Source organism: Pseudopodoces humilis, chromosome 7 (genome assembly GCF_049639895.1).
Source record: "Pseudopodoces humilis isolate 2021_Gansu_Grassland_sample_001 chromosome 7, ASM4963989v1, whole genome shotgun sequence".
In the NCBI taxonomy this organism is placed as follows: domain Eukaryota; kingdom Metazoa; phylum Chordata; class Aves; order Passeriformes; family Paridae; genus Pseudopodoces; species Pseudopodoces humilis.
In genome coordinates, this window is record NC_142206.1 from 62,108,855 (window position 1) to 62,128,939 (window position 20,085).

The 20,085-nt window shown below is 49.4% G+C and overlaps 2 protein-coding genes across 4 annotated transcripts in view; one reads left to right on the forward strand and one right to left on the reverse strand.

Moving 5' to 3' along the window:
- Nucleotides 1–20,085, reverse strand: part of FANCM (FA complementation group M) — a 57,055-nt gene that overhangs the window by 36,024 nt on the left and 946 nt on the right. For all 3 annotated transcript variants that reach the window (XM_088058100.1, XM_088058101.1, XM_088058102.1), the window contains exons 2-4: nucleotides 19,631–19,803; nucleotides 18,699–18,776; nucleotides 18,088–18,246 (exon numbers count right to left, since the gene is read on the reverse strand). In XM_088058100.1, the coding sequence (XP_087914226.1) occupies nucleotides 18,088–18,246; nucleotides 18,699–18,776; nucleotides 19,631–19,803 (410 nt within the window). The remainder of the gene's footprint in view (nucleotides 1–18,087; nucleotides 18,247–18,698; nucleotides 18,777–19,630; nucleotides 19,804–20,085) is intronic.
- On the forward strand, nucleotides 5,656–16,836 carry LOC148184061 (heme-binding protein 2-like). The gene is made up of 5 exons (XM_088058232.1): nucleotides 5,656–5,918; nucleotides 8,805–8,896; nucleotides 10,304–10,445; nucleotides 12,348–12,531; nucleotides 13,407–16,836. The coding sequence occupies exons 1-5, from the start codon at nucleotides 5,690–5,692 to the stop codon at nucleotides 13,576–13,578; spliced, it is 819 nt and encodes a 272-aa protein (XP_087914358.1). The 5' UTR covers nucleotides 5,656–5,689; the 3' UTR covers nucleotides 13,579–16,836.

Consider the following 20,085-nt stretch of genomic DNA (forward strand, 5'->3'; position numbering starts at 1 on the left):
AGAAAAGGGGGGAAAACATGAAGAACTCAAATGTTGTTTTCTTAAAAATAAAGCATTCACCAAGCCACTGGAAAAGCTGAATGCACAAGGAATTAATTTCTCATATTAGTGAGAACAAAATTAAAAGTGCAGTTTAGTTTTAAGGGTTTAAAACTCAGAACTTGGTGTTTTATCACAGTTTGTTACTCTTCTGTTGTTTTTCAATCCAGGCTGTTCCTGACGAGTCCCTTTTAAAGGACAGAGACAGAGAGGTCTGTGCCTGCCTAGAGGAAAAGGCATTTACCAAATAAACCAAAATAGTGACCATGAAGGAAGGACTCAGTGCTTTTTATTTTAATGGATACCACTGCAACAGCTCATTGCCCTCCCATCAAACCCCAAACAGCCGGACATGAGCACACCTGAAATGCTGCAGATGAAGCTTAAACTGTGTCTCAAGCAGTGGAAATGAAGTCAGGCTTTTTGTTCCTCTTGAAAAGAAATTAATATTTTCATTAAAAAGCAACGACCACTAAATCTAATATTTCAGCACTGGTTTATGCTTTCCTACACTTGTTGCAGAGTTTGTTTTTTTTTTTCTAAAAAGCAATTCCCATTACCTGTACTTTTCTGTTTCATTCCTTGACCTAGTTTCTAACATATAAGAAAAAGATATTGTCCCTGTTTGCTCAGTGTACATCCCTGTCTGATTTAATCACCCTCTGCAAAACAAGCAGTTATGAAAGACAGCAGGATCCTGGAGTCACCTGGAGCTCCAGAACTACCAGGGAACAGTAAACACAACCTACTTAGGAGAGCCTCAGCAGCAGGCACTGCTCACTGATTACATTGATCTTCCCTCCATACCTTCATTTTTAATTAAAAAGGTAATACTTCTGGAAAAGTCCCCTCGGCCTTTCCAAAACACTCGAGCGTCGTGTTACCCAAACACAGCCATAGAGTTAATTCCAATTAATTGCTCAGGAGAGCTCGTGGCTTTCTCCAGCTCAGTAAGTGGAGTTGAGAGCTGGCAGATTTACAGGCAGCAGATAAAAGACAACTGGCAGAACTATCCCATCCTGCACTGAACCTGCCAAGAGCACAAAGACTTTCTGTGCTCCCAGGTATCTCCCACAGCAAACCACAACGAGTTCTTGGAGCCCACAATGAGCTTAGAACCTGTTCTTGGAGCTCTGACAGGAGCTGAGGACTGTGTACAGGGCAAAGAGCTGTTCCTGTGCCAGCTACACCTCACTAAAAACTTCTCCTAATCTGTTTTCTGTTGGCACAATAAAAAACAAAGGCTCTAAACTAACGCCCTGACCTAATTATTTTAGTGCAGATTTGCAGGGGTTCTTTAGCAAAGAAAAACACCCATAAATAACTGTTAGAGTGGCTTTTCTTTCCCAGGGGAGAAGGAGGGGTGGCACAAACCTGTTGCCAAGCAGACAGGACCTCCACAAGCAGGGACTGCAAAGGTTCATCCCCTCCACGGGAGCTCCCCGAGTGCTCCCCTGACAGCCCTGACTGGGTTTTACGGAGCCACACTGGGCTGAGAGAAAGCTGCACCTTCCTCCACCCTGCCCTGCCCTCCCACAGGACACAATCCCAGACTGGTTTGGGTTGGAGGGACCTGAAATCCCACCCATCCCAGTGGCCCAGGCTGCTCCAAGCCCCATCCAAGCTGGCCTTGGTGATGCTGGGGATCCCTTCCCAACGCGCTGGGGCTGAGCTGGCGTGGAGGGAACGAGCCCAGGCAGTGCCAGCGAGGCAGCAGCACACCCCAGTCCACTGCTCTGTCCTAAAGGGATCCCCCAAAGCAGGAGCAGGGAGGAACCAACAGCTCCAGGACAAATCCAGATCCGTGCTCATGGACACAGATCCTGGAGAGAGCAAAGGAAGGCAGTGCAGGCCAAAAGGAGACCCTGGGGCTCAGGAGGGGCTCCCATCCCGAGGATCCCCAGCAGGGCTGGCCCAGGGCACAGATCCCACTGCTCCAGGGAAGGGCAGAGCATGAGCCAGAGCAGTTCCCATTTGTTCCAGCACTGAAGCAGCCAGCTTTGGCTTCCCCAAGTGCGATACCTTGAGGAGTGTCCATGCAGTTGCCAATATTCCCAAAAGAAACTCCCAGGAGCAAGTCCCAGGAGCAAACCAGCTGGGGGAGCCTCTGGAGCTCTGCCTGGCACTGAGGTTTAGTTATTCTCCTGTAAAACTTCAGAGTCGTGACATACAAACTCAAAACCAGGCAGAAAAGTGCATTTTGTGCATTTTGTGCAATTTCTGCCTGACGTTTTCTCACCTGGCCAATAAAGGAAGGGAAGCAGCAGGCACACAGCAGGGTAGGGTGGATTTTAGCTGATCTTGTCACTCTCCAAACCCAATACTGATCAGCCCAGTAATGATTTTGGCACTAAAGTTTAGTTTTAAGTTTATTTTAATTCATTCACACCCTTCCCAATCTTCCCGAGACACACTGAAAATCCACTGTTCTTCTCTGGAAGCTGGGATCCATCCAAAAAATCCAATACTTTGTCTTTTCCTAACAGCTGAGTCTTCTCCTGCCACAGCCTTTTTCTTTTCCTAAAGGTTATAAAACAAGAGCTCCAGTTTTTACTTCTCAACTGATTTCACCAAGAAGAATTTCACTTTTTACTGAGAAATGTTAAGAAAGAAGTGGATTTTCTACATGAACCTGCCACTCAGTGAGTGACTGCCAGACAGAAAGGAGCATCCCACTGAGGATGGTTTGGATCTGAAATTTTTAAGGCTGAATATCAGTTTTTCTGTTCTATTCAGAGACAGAACCTGCCAGGAAAGCACCGAGGACACAGCACTACCAAAACTGTGTTTTCTCAAGAGTGCCTGTTTATTAGGCAGTGGTCATACACAAAATTAGCAAATTTGGGGGGAAAAAAAACCAACAAATACAACAAAAAAATCAGCTTTTTTCACTTGCAGTAATGACTAGTCCCTCTGTTATCTATCCAGACACAGCCCATCACATTTTCAGTACTTTATCAAATGCAGTAATTACCAAACTCATGGGGAATCAGAGACAAATTAAATACACACAGAGTCATTTGTACAGATGGATTTTTAAAACAGGATTTTAAACTCCTCACAGCCTCTTTGTCATAGGCAATATTCTGTGGCATTTCACATAAATAGAGAAATTTAGCTGTGATTTTAAACTCTTTTTCTGCTGGTCAGTTTTTCTTTGTCTTTTCTCTCATCTCCAGCAAAGACACTTAATACTTAGAAATAATTTCATTTAAGCAACTATTAATTCTCATAATTAATGCATAAGCAAAAGAGTTGGGACTGTTTTCCATTAATTATCTATGCAGGATGGGCAGAAAAAGAACCTCCAGACGTTGTCTCAAACAGGAATGCCAGTTCCTGGAAGAAATCTCCAAGAAGCAGGATGCCCTCTCTGGGTACTTAAAACCCAACTGCCAAAATTCAGTGGAAAATTCTTTATTTCCAGGGCTGGGGTGGGATTTACCTGGGGCAGGGATGGGTTCAGGCAGCTCTGAGAGGGAAACGTGGTCAGAAATTGCCTGTTGTGAGGGAGCAGTGAGATCGGATCAGAACCCACCCAGACATTTAAACGAGCAGCGGCTCCAGCCTTGCTCCAGGATTTCAGTGAATTCCAGAGCCTCTGCTGCTGATTCACTGCCCAAACCCCCCCTCAGCTACCTGGGCTTCACTCCCTGCAGCCACTGTACCCCAAAAAACCCTCCCAGGACATTCCCACTGGAATTGGCCAAGGAGCATCTCCCAGGAACAGCAGGATTTGGCTGTGCCCTGCCAGGAGCACAGTCAGGACTGGCACATCTTGGCTTCTGAGACAATTCAGGGCTCATTTTCACAGCCAGCTCGGCCCCTGGGGCTGGGGAGCCACAGCTGAGCCTGGAGAAAGGGACTGGCCAGAAAAAGGGAAAAAGAAGGGGGCAGATAAAGCACCACAACAGTCACAACCCCAACCTCCAGCTTTCCCTGGAAGCACCAACAGTGCTCAGGAAAGGACTATTTTCCTATTATTCCAACCCCCTAAATGCCCCGAGATTCCCTTTCCTGCCTGCGCAAAAAGGGCCACAGCAGCCATTTCATGTTAAATATGGAATGAAAAACAACACAGAGTCCACACAGACTCCTGATTCAAATCCAGATCCTGCTTTAATTGCCATGCCCACCCCATAATGGGGCTGCTCATCCCCCTTGCTCACACCCAGGCTTGTCTCAGCAACTGCAAAATTACACAAAACTTCCAAAGCTGGAATTCAGTAAGGAAATATCACAGTTTTTGCACTCCTAATATTTTGGAAAGACCTCAGAGACCTCTTAAATAAAATGAAAGATCTGTCTTTAAAGTGTGGTTTGAAATAGCAAAATAAAATCACAGTAAGGAAGAACTAATGGGACACGAAGAGCAGTGAGAGGAAAAGAGGAGGAAGAGAGCAGCTGGGAGAGAGGGAATGAGTGGGAAAGCAGAGAGAACACAAACCCTGTGAGGAACAGCTGAGGGAGCTGGGGCTGTTCAGCCTGGAGAGAAGGACACCCAGAGGTGACCTTACCACCCCTGCACCTCCCTGAAGGAGCTTGTGGGGTCAACACTGACAGAGCCAGAGGACACAGCCTCGAGCTGCACCAAGGGAAATACAGGCTGGAGGTTGGGAAAAGGTTTTCCAGAAAGGGTGATGAAGTGCTGGAATGCTCTGCCCGGGGAGGTGCTGGAGTCACCATCCCTGGATGTGTTTAGGAAAAGACTGGATGTGGCACTCGGTGCCAGGGGCTGCTTGAGGTGTCAGGGCTGGGATGGACTCGATGATCTCGGAGGTCTCTCCCAACCTGGTGATCCTGTGAGTCCCCCCCGGGTCCCCCCGCCCCCAGACCCTTGACCAGGCATCTGTTCATCCATCCCTGGCTCTGTCCATCCCCGGGCTCCCGGCACCGAGCAGACAGAGATGGGATCCCCATCCCTCCATCCCCGGGCTCCCGGGTGCCCTGCCCCGGCATTGAGCAGACAGAGGCAGGTTCCCCATCCCTCCATTCCCGTCCCTATCCATCCCCGGGCTCTCGGCACCGAGCAGGCACAGACGGGTTCCCCACCCCTCCTGTCCATCCCCGGGCGGGCACAGACGGGTTCCCCACCCCTCCTGTCCATCCCCGGGCGGGCACAGACGGGTTCCCCACCCCTCCTGTCCATCCCCGGGCGGGCACAGACGGGTTCCCCACCCCTCCTGTCCATCCCCGGGCGGGCAGGGGCGGGTTCCTCACCCCTCCTGTCCATCCCCGGGCGGGCACAGGCGGGTTCCCCACCCCTCCTGTCCATCCCCGGGCGGGCAGGGGCGGGTTCCCCACCCCTCCTGTCCATCCCCGGGCGGGCACAGACGGGTTCCCCACCCCTCCTGTCCATCCCCGAGCAGGCACAGGCGGGTTCCCCACCCCTCCTGTCCATCCCCGGGCGGGCACAGACGGGTTCCCCACCCCTCCTGTCCATCCCCGAGCAGGCACAGGCGGGTTCCCCACCCCTCCTGTCCATCCCCGGGCGGGCACAGACGGGTTCCCCACCCCTCCTGTCCATCCCCGGGCGGGCAGGGGCGGGTTCCCCGTCCCCCCCCGAGCTCCGGGCGGGCAGGGGCGGTCCCGCAGCCCCCCCGGGCCGGGACCCTTGATAAGCGGGCGTGCGGAGCGGCTCGGCGCGGCGATGGAGACGGGCGGCTGCCGCATGGGCGGAGCGGGGCCCGGCGGCCCGGCCGCGATCACGCTGGAGGAGCTGGACGGGCTGGCCGAGGAGAGCCCCGACTCGGCGTACCACAGCCACGGCAGCAGCCTGGAGGAGGAGGCGGCCGAGCGCATGGAGGACGAGGAGCAGGAGCGGCTGCTGAGCTACTGGCAGAGCGTGGGCAGGGGGCACCAGGTGGACGTGCCCCGCGGTAAGGCCGGCACGATCGCTCCGGGGTGCGGGGATAGGGACGGGCTGGCCCCGGGGCTGCGGGAATGAACGGCCAGCAAAGTCCCGAGTGAGTCTGAGCAACCCAAATCTGGCTCTGCGGCAGCCAAAGCTTCACCCGGGGCCAGGCAAAGCTTTCCGTAAGGCAGGGAAGCGGCTGCAGCGGCACTGGGGTGACCTATTCACCCTAAAAACAATCGGTGCGAGTTCTCAGCCCTAATTAAATATTAAACTGGCTTTCCTAAGAATATTATTCCTAAGAATATTTCCTACACACCTATATAGTTCTTAAAGGAAAGAGGGCTGTCTTTAAAAACAGAGTAAACAAGGATTGATCTGCTTTTGACAGCGAGGCTCCCAGGCTCATCTTAGTCAGAAATCGGTTGTTTTCAATTTTAAGAAAGAGCGGAGAATCTGAAAGACCGATGAGTCAGAGAACTAAGCAGCAGAGTCACTCCGAGCTCAGATTTTAACTGTGCCCTGTCCTGCCCAGAGGAGCAGAGATCTGCAGCATCTCTGCCCTGCAGGTAACTCACCTGCCCCGAGCTGGGGAGAGCCAAACCTTGCCCAGGCTGCACTGGACATTACCAGTATGAAATTATTATTCTTTAAAAACTTTCTATATTCCAACCCAGCAAATTGAGCCCATCTTCCTTTTCCAGCCACACCTTGGAGTCTCAACTCTGTAAAGCTTTAACAATGACAATTAAGGTGCTAAAAGAAGGGTGTGAACAGAGCTCCCTGCCTTGTTCCCGGTGGCCCTGGAGGGGTCTCTGGATGCCCAGTGCCACCCTCGGTGACAGCCCCAGGGCACGGAGGGTCTCTGTTCGACACTCCTGAGTGCAGCAGAAAACCACAGCCCTTGGCACAGAATTGTCTGTTCTGTTCTGCTGCCTGGTGCTGGAATTCCTGCGTTCCCCAGGAGGGATACAAAGCCTGAGGAGCTCGTTGTAGTTATACAGTGTTACAGGTTTCCTCTGTGGCACTGGGCACGTGTTACAAAAATCAAGGTAGAATAATACAAGATTTTTCTTCAGGTCCTGTCCGGGCTGAAGGAGGAGGGGAGGCAAGGGAGGGGATTTTCCAGGAGGAGGAATCCCCCTGTGACAAGGAACAGACTCTGTCCCTGCCTCTGTGCTCCCTGGGACGGGGACAGGACCCTGGGGCTGGAGATCAGGAAAGGTTCTTCCCCAGAGGGTGGAAGGAGCACTGGGAAAGCTCCCCAGGGAATGGGAGCTCCCAGTGGGATTGCTGGATGATCCCTGTGGAACCACGACTGAGAAAACACACCCATCCTTGTCCCTCTGCCTGGCCCTGTGCAGGTGGAGCTCTCCAGAACGGGAGAATACAAAGCACAGAGCCATAAACTGCAGGATAAAACTCCCCAAAGGACTTTAATCAGTTGTAATCCTTATCCTCTGCATTAATATGGAATGAAAAAAACACATAACCCCCCCCCACTAATTGATAAAGTCATCTAAAAATAGAGTTAACTTTTCTAGAGTCCTGAAAGCTTTCTTAACTCTTGGAAAATTCAGTGCTGAATTTATTTTTGCCTCCAAAGAGACTCATTTACATGTCAGTAGTTACATTTTAAACGTTTCCCAGGGACATATTGCCAAGAAAAAGTGTTTACACTTCACTACAGTGTAGCTTTCTCCCCTTTATTTTTTCCCTCCCCTTTGTTTAAGGATCTTTACTATTCCAAATAGTCTTAAAGCTATTTTATATCCCCTGCACTGGATGCCAGGAGAGGGAGGTTTGATTCCCAGCTCAGCTACAGATTTACTGAGTGACCTCGGCCAAGTTAATTCTCCTGCATCTTAATTCTCCTCTCAACCATGGGTCATACTCTCTTTCCCATCACCCTGCCTCTTCCTTCCACAGAGACCCTGAGGCACCTCAAACTCCAGAGAAGGGCTCTGGGAGCTGAAACTCCTCCTATTCCTGCATGTCCAGTACACACTATGGGGCAGCAGGGCAGGAATTCACATCCAGACTCTCAAACCCTGCACAGAAAATTGAGTTTCTAATCCTCTAAGTACACAAATGCTTTCATCACTTCAGCTTTGGAAGGCACAGGACCAACTCTTGTGGAAGAGTTCCACTCCTAACCTTGTATCCACAGTTTCCAAGCCTGTCTGCCAGGGATCAACTCCTAAGCAGAATTTATTCATGCCCTTCAGCTAGAATTGATGTCAGGGCAACCTATAAAGCTGGAAATACACCTTTAGACATGAAACAGCCTTTGGAAATTAATTCCCACAGCAGTAATTCCTTGAGCCGGCCAACAAGAGCAGCCAACCTAATTTACCTCAGGGGGATACTCCTGAATCCAGCAGCACAGGAGTTACTGGGATTGGGAATGTTCCCTGCACAGGGCCAGGAAATGGGACACAGCCAAAAGCTTTCCATGGACACTTGGGTAGCTGGAAATTCAGGGACTGGGAGAAGGAAACCTGTTCCCAACAGCACAGGGGCAGGACACAGGCAACCTCCCCTAGGAAAAGCCTTTTCCTTCCCTAGGGAAGAGCAAACAAAAGCAGGCACAAAGAGCCCACAGGGATGAAGCACATTTCAGGGGAATGGAATTTCAGGGGAATGGAGCACATTGCAGGGGAATGGAGCACATTGCAGGGGAATGGAGCACATTGCAGGGGAATGGAATTTCAGGGGAATGGAGCACATTGCAGGGGAATGGAGCACATTGCAGGGGAATGGAATTTCAGGGGAATGGAGCACATTGCAGGGGAATGGAGCACATTGCAGGGGAATGGAGCACATTGCAGGGGAATGGAGCACATTGCAGGGGAATGGAGCACATTGCAGGCTCATTCTCACTGGGAACTGTGTGTTTGTTCTCTTGCAGACATGGCAGAGCCCATCCAGCAGCTGACCAGGAATAACAACCCCCAGGAGAGGCAGAGCATCCCCTTCACCCTGATCCAGCGCAAGGAGAAGGTACTGCTGCACCTGGCTCCCAGCTGCAATCCTGGCTCCCAGAAATGGGGCTCCTTACAAAGTCCTTTTAACCTTTTGGGGTTTGGAACACCCAGCACAAAGCATTGTAACCACTCCCTCTCATTTGGAACATCTCATCCCTTGCACATGTGTCATTTTCTTTTTTGCAAGGTAGAAACTCTGAGGAAAGCCAGAAGCTGGCCAGGAATTACAGCCTTTGAGGCATAATTAATTTAACAGAAACCCCTCTTACTTTGCCATTTGAAATAAAATGCCCATTTTCTTCACTTGAATTGGTGCATTTGCTCCTTTACAGTCATGTTGCTAAAACCTTAACAAAGAGTACTTGAAAGAGATGAATATCTGAATTTAAAACCAAAAATGTACTTCTGTATCATGAATCATTATCAAACAAAGCAGCAATTTACAAACCCATCTTATCCTCTAATGAAAAACTGAAATTAATGTACAGCAAATTGATTCCAGCTCAGGAAATGGGCAAACAAATGTCTAACCTTAACTCAAAACCCATGAAAACCTATCCTGACCATCTGTAAAGACTTTTTGGGCACATTTCTTTTAAATAGATTTAAATAATTCACAATTATAAATACCATTATTTGAGTGGGTTTCATCTAAACAGTTTGGGACTCCTGACTGTTTACGTTGAAAGCATTTTTTAATGTTACAGTGCTACTGTAAGAACTCCAGCTAAAAAATAAGGTTATTCAGTGTTAATTGCAACTAAATGTTTAATAGTGCCAGTCCAAAAGATGACAGATCCTTCTTTTAAAGGAGAACTACCTGGAAATCTGCTGAAATCGATTTTGATCCAAAATCAGCTGTGTATTCCTTGCTTTATAGGAGGAAGGATTCAAATTCATGTTTCTTTGAGCTGAAAAGATGCAGTTCTTGTGCTCAAAATGTATTTGTTTGGTTGATGTCTTTAGATGATTAAACTAAAATCCTGCTGCAGAAATAAGCGGGCAGGACTCAGTTTCTTCATGCAGAAAAAGCCAATCTTTAATGTTACAGCCCATTTTTGTACAGTTTTCAAGACCTTGTGTGTAACTCTAATTGGTTCATACCTTTCCTGGCACTCAATTCATTGGTCAGTAAATGACATTTTACATGTCTGTCAAATCTTTCTGTTCCTGGACAGTTTACACATTTCCTCCACTGATTCTCAAGGGACAGGTTTCTGCTTTCTCAGGTGTGGAGGGTTCTGTTCCAGAATAGATTGTCGTGCTACCTGCTTTCATTCTGAGGATTTTTCACACGGGAAGTCACAAGCTAACTGTCAGCTTAGCTGGAGCAGCAGGGCTTAAACCATATTTTATAAAGCTTTTTTTTATAACATCTCTACCTGTCTGCAACAAAATCCCCAATTCTCCTGTGTGTCTGCAGCTGGGAGATCTGCTCTACGAGAAGAGGCAGTATGGGAAAGCCAAGTGGGCTTGTATCAGAATGAAAGAGAAGCAGTACGAGCAGAGCATCTGCCTCGGATTCATGAAGCTCATGAGGTACATCTGTGAGCAGAACTCCTCAGGTAATGGACACCTCCAACCCTCCAGGAGTTACAAAATTGTATTTCTGCCCTCACTCCTAATTAGGGAGTTCCTTTGAACAGCTTTTCCCAAATCTACACCCTATAGGGATGTTTTTCCATGATACAGCCTTGCCAGAAAAATCATATTAATCGTGGGATGGTTTGGGTTGGAAGGAGTTTAAATCACACCTCCACTGTCCCAGGCTGCTCCCAGCTCTCTGCTGTAAATCTGCCATTTGCCACAGGATTTTCAGGGTTTCATTTTCACACTAGCACTGAAATCAGCTGGCAGAGTGTGATACCAGAGTTTTCTGCCTCCCTCCCTTTAGTTCAAGATATTAAATTGTCCCTGTCCCAATGGACATAACAAATTTGTGGTTGAAGCACGTTTTCCAGAAACATAATCCAGTTCTAACTCAAAATAATGGCAAATCCACCATGTCCTTGAGAACTTGTGCCTGCCTGTAAAATGTGCACCTGGTGTCCAATCCAATTTAATCTGGTTTTCACTCCCAGACATCAGTTCTCGTATTTTTCATCCTCCAGTTACTATCAAGTTTTGCCGTGCCCAGTGCTCTGTGCTGTAATTGACTCAGCCCTTAAGCGTCTTTCCAAGAAAACACAAACACTGATCACAAAAGCTTTTCCTTCCTCAGGCACCTTCCCCACCCTCCCCATTCTTTTAACACTTTAACATGGTTTAAAAGTAATTTTAGCTCCAGAACTGCAAGGTTTTTATCAAACTGTACAGACGCAAAGCCATCTCTGCCTCCTGCAGTCCAAACACAACAGTGCAGAAAAAAATACTGCAACACTTTTAACAGCAGCAAACCCTCAATGAATTCACAGAGCAGCCCCTTCTCTTGCCTGCAGTTTTGTCACCACATATTGAAACCATGACACGAGGTCAGTTGGAAGAGAAACACTTCTAGGAGGGGGGAAAAGACTTCAGGCAAACTCCCTGCCCTGCATGGAGAGGGGAGAGCTCACCAAATGCTGAGTTCTGGACACACACACACCAAGCACAGTGAAATCATGGAATCACAGATGCTTTGGGTGGGAAGGGACCTTAAAGATCTTCCTGTTCCACCCCTGCCATGGCAGGGACACCTCCCACTGTCCCAGGCTGCTGGGGTTGTGCTCCCAGTGAGAGATTTGGGAGTGGGACTGGATGGTCCTGCAGGTTCTTCCAACTCCAACCATTCCATGAATCCATGGCCTGAGCGTCCAGCTCCATGTGCTGAGCACAGAGAGCAGGGACAGGACACGATCGTTCTTGTGGAATCCTGGAGTGGTTTGGGTTGGGAGGAGACCTCAAATCCCACCCCAGCCAGGGCAGGGACACCTCCCACTGTCCCTGGCTGCTCCAAGCCTGTCCAGCATGGCCTGGGACACTGCCAGGGATCCAGGGACAGCCACAGCTGCTCTGGGCCCTCACTGCCACTTCCAAATGCCACTTCCAGCTTGGAGCACCCCCCTGCTGGCTAAGCCATCCCAGTGAGATCCCTCCATCCCAGTGAGATCCCTCCATCCCAGAGAGATCCCTCCATCCCAGAGAGATCCCTCCATCCCAGAGATCCCTCCATCCCAGTGAGATCCCTCCATCCCAGTGAGATCCCTCCATCCCAGTGAGATCCCTCCATCCCAGTGAGATCCCTCCATCCCAGGGACATCCCTCCATCCCAGGGACATCCCTCCATCCCAGGGACATCCCTCCATCCCAGGGACATCCCTCCATCCCAGGGACACCCCTCCATCCCAGGGACACCCCTCCATCCCAGGGACACCCCTCCCTGAACCCCGTGGCGCTGATTTAAACCATCCAGCACAGCCTCAGCAGGCGGGCAGGGTGTGCAGAGCCTCTGCCCTGTTCCCTGAACGCTCCCACCCCTGTGTGGCCAGGGCTGTACCTGGGGATCACCGTGCCCATCGTGACCATCGTGCACACCAACGAGGCGCAGTCGGCGATGACACAGGCGGTGACAGTGGCCTATTACCTGCCCGAGGTGCTGCAGGACGAGCCCCCGCACCCCTTCGACTCCGACATCATCATCGAGGAGTGGCCTGCCACCATCGTCTACAGCAGGTGAGAAATGCTTCACCTCTGCTCTGCCAGGCACAGGGGAAACGTGCAGCTCTCAAACCAGGCATGTTATCATGTTTACACCTCGTAAAAGGTTGTAAATGGTAAAATTTTGTTTTCAGGAGTTGTAAAAGCTACCTGTTCTATGAATGGGATGGTCAGGAAATAATGGGTACCAATTTAGGTTCCTCCCCAGAGGGTGCTGGCACTGCCCAGGCTCCCCAGGGAATGGTGACAGCTCCAGGAGCTCCAGGAGTGTTTGGACAGCAGTGCCAGGCTGGGATTGTTGGGAGGTCTGGGCAGGGCCAGGATTGACTCCACAATCCCCCTGGGTCCTTTCCAGCTCGGGTTATTTTACATTTATATGAATTACTTGGTCAAATGATGCATCTGTAAATGTGTGATAAAACACCCTCAGACTGTTCTGTGTAGTTGGGAACAAAGTGTCTGACATGGCACAGAAAATTTTAAGGAAAAAATGGTTTGGGAACAATCACAGTCAGTACCACTGGTGAAACACAAGCAAGTGATTCAGAAGGTGTTTCTGGGCTCTGGAAAAACAGTGGGTTTAAAATGAATGAACTAGTTTGGGAAAGACCTTTGAGATGATTGAGTCCCACCACAACCTTGTCACCCAGACCACAGCACCGAGTGCCACACCAGGCTTTCCCTGAACAGCTCCAGGGATGGTGACTCCACCACCCCCCTGGGCAGCCCTTTCCCATGCCCAGGCACCCTTCCTGCGAGGCCCTTCTTCCTCATGCCCAGCCTAGACCTCCCCTGGTGCAGCTCAGGGCCATCCCCTCGTGTCCAGGCTGCTCCCTGGGCACGGAGCCACCCTCTCCTGCCAGGGAGCTGACCCGAGCTGACCGCTGCAGGAGCTTCCGAGGGATCACCAACGAAGATTCCATCATGAGAGAGATCAACCTGCTGGCAGCCATCCTGGAGAGCCCCGAGCTGTGCCTGCAGGACACCTTCATCATCGCCGGCTACACCAACCCGGCTGCTGCCAACCGCCACAACGAGATCTGGTTCCTGCAGCGGCCCTGAGCTGCTCCTGCTGCTGCCCCACGGAGCCTCCTGCTCCTGCTGCTGCCCCACGGAGCCTCCTGCTCCTGCTGCTGCCCCACGGAGCCTCCTGCTCCTGCTGCTGCCCCACGGAGCCTCCTCCTGCTGCTGCCCCACGGAGCCTCCTCCTGCTGCTGCCCCACGGAGCCTCCTGCTGCCCCACGGAGCCTCCTGCTCCTGCTGCTGCCCCACGGAGCCTCCTCCTGCTGCTGTCCCACGGAGCCTCCTGCTCCTGCTGCTGCCCCACGGAGCCTCCTGCTCCTGCTGCTGCCCCACAGAGCCTCCTGCTGTCCCACGGAGCCTCCTCCTGCTGCTGCCCCACGGAGCCTCCTCCTCCTCCTCCTGCTCCTGCCCCATGGAGCCTGCTCCTGCCCCACAGAGCCTCCTTCTGCTGCTGCTGCCCCATGGAGCCTCCTCCTGCTGCCTCTCACAGGTGAGGGTGGGCAGCCCAGCTGTCCCCACCTCACAGGTCAGCACCAGGGCTCTCAGCTGGGTTAGGAACAACCAGCCCAGCTCAGTCCCCACTCACAGATCCCTGTGGCAACTCTGGCTGCTTCTACACACATTTAATTGAGGGTTTTAACACTTTAAAAGTTCACCTTATCTGTTCTTTTGATGAGGTAAGAGAGGCCTCTTCCTCTTCCCTCTGGCACTTATTAGCACCTCCAGCCTGCCCCTGGCTGGGATGGTCCCTGGGGACATCCTGGAGCCCTGCTCTGCTGCTGCACAAAGACCCTGCCGGGGCTGGCAGTGTGACACACCAAACCCACCTCACACAGGCAGAGAAAGAATGTCCAGCTCTTAGTTCCTACCCGATTTAGCCCACTGGGATTAGAGCGTGGAGGCAGAGCAGGCCAGTGCTGACAGCTGTGGCACACAGTCCCAGTGCTTACCTCAGACAGCTCCCAACCAAAGCACCCCGAGGCTGGAGAGAGACCAAAAAGGCACCACAAGTCCTGCTGCTCATTCAAGTGTTGACAGTAAAATGATGGGTTCCCCTCACCACATCCTCCCAGAATCTCAGGGCTGGCTCTGGCATTCCTAAGGAGACACTGGTTATTTTTAACTGCAGTTTTCTCAGCAGTTCATTCACACTAACAGCTAACACACTAACAGCTAACAGCCAGCAATTCACTAACAGTGAATGCTCAGTACTTCTGGCACTCCCACTGCTGATGGCATAAGTGGCACAGAGAAGATCTCAGCTGGGAGTGAGCTTGGGCACCCCTCTGCTGAGAGCAGGGCCAGCAGAGAGAGCTGCTCCAGCAGCACAGCCGGCTCTGAGCACCCCAGGACAGGGAGCACACAGCTCCCCAGGGCCCTGGCCCAGCTCCTGACCACCCTCACTGTGAGAGTTTTTTCCTCCTGACATCAATTGGTTTGTCCTTTGCCCCTCAGCTGCCAGCCTGGCCGATCAGAGGCCGAGCTCCCACATTCCAGAGCCCCCAGAAGCTCTGGGAGCAGCATTCCCACTGTTCCACACAGCCCAAGAGCACCTACTGCACTTTAGAGTCGGGGTGAAAAACAATTCTGCTCTCCAAAATCCCTCCCTAATGGCTCCCCTTACTGACATGATAGTAGAGTTTATTCTGAATAGAAGTAAATGTCTTTTTATATAAAATTTATATAAAATTCACATCACCAGCATTATTTATTGGTCACAGGATTCAGGGTTCCAACAGAGCTTCTGTGCTCTTTAATTCCAACACACAGACCAGCAAGCAGAGCCAGTGGCTGCTAACTCACAGCAGGGTGAAAAAACAGCTCCAAAAATGGATTTGAGAACCCTGCAGCCTCCTGGTCCCACAGGGAAAGCTCTGTGCTCAGCCCAAAACCTCTCCCTGAGCAGCAGGATCAGAGTGGCCCTGCCTTAAACAGGACCAAGGTGCCCTCTGGTGCTTGCTGTGCACAGAGATTCCTTGGGAAGCAGCAGGGAGAGGGGGAAAAGGAAATAGAAAATAAAAAACAGGCACAAAAGCCTTAGTTTTAACACAAAAAACCCCAAGAGTCTGTATGAAGAGGGGGAAAAAACCCCAAATCAGCTAAAATGCAATACAGTGCCACAGCCTGGGAGAAGGAAAATTACAAATGCCAGCCAGTATTAAACTAAAAGCTCTTAAATAAAGAAAAATTGTAAAAATATTTTTAAAACTAAGTTGAGTAGAAGGCCCAGGGAAGAATTAAATAAAAGGTTTTGTTCTCATATCCTCCCCCAGATTTTTTTAAGAACCAATAAAAGTAATTTTCACCTTTGACAAGATTTTATGGCAAATTAAAGAAGTTTTTGCCATCTGATTGCTTCTGCCAGTTAGAGAAATTCTTGTAATGCTGTGGCACAGCAGATGTTGGATAGCTCCTGGAAGCAGTGAAATCCTCTCACCACAGAGCACCAGTTTGTACATAATTCACATTTCAAAGCTCTCCTGCAAAAGCAGCTGCTGTGTCTGATGTCCCTGTCAACCCCTCCTGTGGCTCAGCTCCCCTGGGGGATGTTCTAGAACCATCCCTGAACCTGGAGCAGATCTGAGTGTGTTGATTTTCCCACCTGCAGCCCAGTGCTCCCTGCAGCTTTTGGCAAACTGACAATTCCAAGATAGTATTTATTTATTTTGACTTCTGTTAGATGGCTTCTGCTGCTGAGAAAAAAAACAAAACAAAACAAACAAACCAACCTATTTCAGCTCCAGTTTGGAGATACACTTTATGGCTTGGTACCAACAGCCGTCACTGGCCCCACTGCTGGCACAGCTCCAGTGCTTAGCTGACACAAAATACAGTTTATTTAGTTGTCACACCAGTGAATGCCAAGCAAACATCACTGTTCCTCAGATCTGACAGCATCACAGCAGGCATGACTGCCCAGAACAGGTATTTAGTTATCCACCCGTGGCTCTACTTTGGGAGCCACTCATGGGTTTTCAGTTCTAATGTGAAGTTATTAGCTGTCCACTCATGAAAGGAGATAATAAATCAGCATTCACCCCTATTTTTGGAAGATAAAATGATGTAGCCTTAACAGAAAAGCGTTATCCTGCATACTGTGTATTTTCCAAACCAGAGGTAGTGCCTAAAAAGTTTATTCCAGCTATTGTGATACTCAGGGCCTTGCTTATTGTACGTGAAGTCATGTCCACAGAGTTCCTCTGGCACCGTTGCGCTGTGCTGACACTGTCCTTGGTTCACACTGAAATGTTGTCTTGTTTACTGTTTGTCACAATTAAAGAATGATTTTACTGTGCACAGGACAGCTCTCATTCTTGCAGCACACACAGGGTGTGTGTCCTGCCCTCCTGCCCTGGGATGCTGCTCTGGTTTTACAAAAGCCCCAAAGCTGAACTGGTCACCTCAGGACGCAGAAGCTGGGGTTCCCCGGGTGCTGAGCCCTCCAGAACCGAGGCACCGCTGCAAACCACGCCTGCAGCCCTGGCTGGTGCTAGAAGTTGTGTTCTCCAGGAAAGCAGCAGCAATTGAAATGCAAATCCAGAGCAGAGGAAGGAAACAGCACTGCAGGCAAGGCTGCTGGAGCCCAGCCACCGTGCTCACTGCAGCTGAGAGCCCAAGTGAAACACCCCAAAGGAACCCCCTGCACTCCCAGAGCCTCCTGTGGTGATGCAAAACTACTTGAAAGTTTCTCTTTCTCAGAAAAGTTCCTCATTTAAACACTCTCAGGTCACTGGGTTGAAAACAGCTGATGCATTCACGAGTTTGCCTTCCAGTGCTCCTCACAGAGCTACACCTGAATCAATCAGCTTGAACCAAAACCATGCCCTGAGGCCAACAGTCTAATGTATAACTTAATCCTAACTTTTTATGCCTCTAAACAAACAAAAAAAAGAGCAGACATTTTAAACTTTTCAGAGTGGTATTTTATGTAACATCATTTGCCTACAAGTATCTCACTGGGAAGGCACAGATCACCAAGTTACAACTGGCTGACAAACAGCTCTAGCCCCCAAAAATCTCTTATATTTGGACACAAAGATTAAAAAGAAAAAGAAAATCATCATCATCATAACAGAAATAGGCAAATAAATAAATAGGCCAAAAAACCTATTAAAAAAAAAAACCTCCAGGAGAACAAATTACACAGATGAATTAAAGCTCTAAAGAATATTCCTAATCAGAGGAAATGTTCCAGTCCACACACAGATTCCTTAAGGCATTCTCAACATCTTAATCCTACTGAGTTCAGCCAAATGCAGAAACCTCAGCCTAGGACAGGTGTCAATTCTGCAAAGACTCCTGAAAGAGGGTGAGGAAAATTCAGCTGCAAGTTTTCCACCTGAGCTTTTCCAGTCACTTCAAGGGAAAAGGTCTCACTGGTGCAAAAGTGAAACTGCAGCTGCTGGAGTTGAAACCATGTTGCTTATTTTACCCTATAATCACAGTTAATTACATAGGAAAGTGTTGCCTTTATAAACACTGCAAGTCTAGACAGAGATGATAAAAGATTTACTGGCCACTGACCAAAAAGGAAATGCAGGCACTCACCTTGATGTAAGTGTTCTGAATTTCTACCAGTTCTTCCCCAAGTGGAACTACAATTTTTTCCACTTGTCTCTCGTGAGAATAAGGCTGAATTTCTGGAGAATCTTCAGCACACACCTCTATCTGAGCTATCAGCAAGTTGGAGATAACTTGTTGCACAGCCTGGTAGAGAAGCCACAAAAACAAAGTAACTATTACTGTATTTTAGCAGGGGTTACATAAAATTGTAAGGAAAAGGCACCCAGAAAGGTCCGGAAACAGAATTCCAGACTGGTTTGGATTGGGAAGGAACCTTAAATCCAATCCCATCCCCCCCTGCCATGGCAGGGACAGCTCCCACTGTCCCAATGTCCAGCCCCAATGTCCAGCCTGGCCTTGGGCACTGCCAGGGATCCAGGGGCAGCCACAGCTGCTCTGGCAATTCCAGCCCTGCTCCCCTCACCAATAAATAATTTATGATTCATAGCATGGGAAACACCAAAACTTATCAAGTAATGGATTGTAAATATCAGTCTTGATGTGGAATTCCTTTTTCAGAGGTTTCAGGCAAACAAACAGAGGTTCCACTGAACCCTGATTATTTAAATCATACTTTAAATGTAGCTTTGGCTCACCTTGGTGTCACTGCCTGGGGTGGCACTCAGGGCCAGGACTCGGAATTGATTCGTGTATTTGCTCAGCTCCCTCACCACCTAAGAGCAGGAAAGCTTCATTAATATCCTTAAAGAGGATTATTTCCTTGTACAAACTACATCAATGAAAATACCCTCTAAGTAGGAAAGGCTTAACAAAACACTCTAAAAATACTGAATCACAGAATGGTTTGGGTTGGAAGGGACCTTAAATCCCATCCCATCCCACACCTCCCACTGTCCCAGGCTGTTCCCAACCCCAGTGTCCAGCCTGGCTTTGGGCACTGCCAGGGATCCAGGGCCATCCTGGAAATGCACCAAGAACAAGCTGGGAAAATAATGAAATTACTTCTCACTTGATTTAACACAAGTATTGACAGCCCCACTAACTCAGGTGAGCTGCCAAAAAGTGCCTCTGAAGAAAAGCTCTTAAAAAATGTAATTCATGGTTAATTAACCCTATGTAATCTGAACTCCACAAATATCCAGGAAATTTCTTCAGTGTATCAAAGCAACTTCTTAGGTCACCTATTCCTCTCAGGAGATTAACCCATGATAATGCAACAAAGCCTTGGCTAATCAACACAAACTCCAAATTTGAAAAGAAAACTTGAACTGACTTGTCTTTACTAAAGAACCTTAAGAAAAAAACTGGTTTTTTAACACTGCCCAGCCAAAAATATTTTTAGACCAAAATTACAATTTAATGGAGGCATTGAAAGAAATCCCTGACATGTATCACTAATAGACAAGGCAGAGGCAACACACAGGAGTGTTGGATCTGTTTCAAAGTTGAGGCCCTCAGGGACAATCTCCCCTCAGCAATGACAGCGATGCTTTATAGAGACTGTGTGAGCAATGCTGGGGAAGGGTTTGGAAACTGGGAGAGAAGAGCAGGGTGGCTCCAGCCCTACCTGGCAGTAGGCATGATTGCCAAGGGCTTTGTGGGCTTCATCAATAACCAAACATTTGATGTCCACAGCAGGACAGGTCCCACGAGAGAGGTCATTGACCATGATCTGAGGTGTGAGGAAAAAGACTCTCTTGGTATTCCACAGCTCCCGCCGGCCCAGAGCCTGCGTTCCTCCTGGAAAACAAAGGAGCAACATTAGGGAACTGTTCTGCTGAGAACAAGGTGTGGCCCATGACCTGAGAGTGACAGGGCTGGCAGACACATAAAATCATGGAATGGTTTGGGTTGGAAAGGGACCTTAAATCCCATGGCAGCCCTGCCACGGCAGGGACATCTCCCACTGTCCCAGTGTCCAGCCCGGGATCCAGGGACAGCCGCTGGACACCTCTGCAGGGCCTGCCCTCCCTCACTGAATACAACAAAATTAAAAAATTAAATTCAGAACCATGGAAATGA

What these genes read in the sequence shown, in the direction of transcription:
- LOC148184061 (XM_088058232.1), top strand. Translation starts at nt 5,690, where the DNA reads ATGGAGACGGGCGGCTGCCGCATGGGCGGAGCGGGGCCCGGCGGCCCG. An exon ending in CTGTGAGCAGAACTCCTCAG is followed by an intron (nt 10,446 to 12,347) that starts GTAATGGACACC and finishes CTGTGTGGCCAG; the next exon opens with GGCTGTACCTGGGGATCACC. An exon ending in GCCACCATCGTCTACAGCAG is followed by an intron (nt 12,532 to 13,406) that starts GTGAGAAATGCT and finishes TGACCGCTGCAG; the next exon opens with GAGCTTCCGAGGGATCACCA.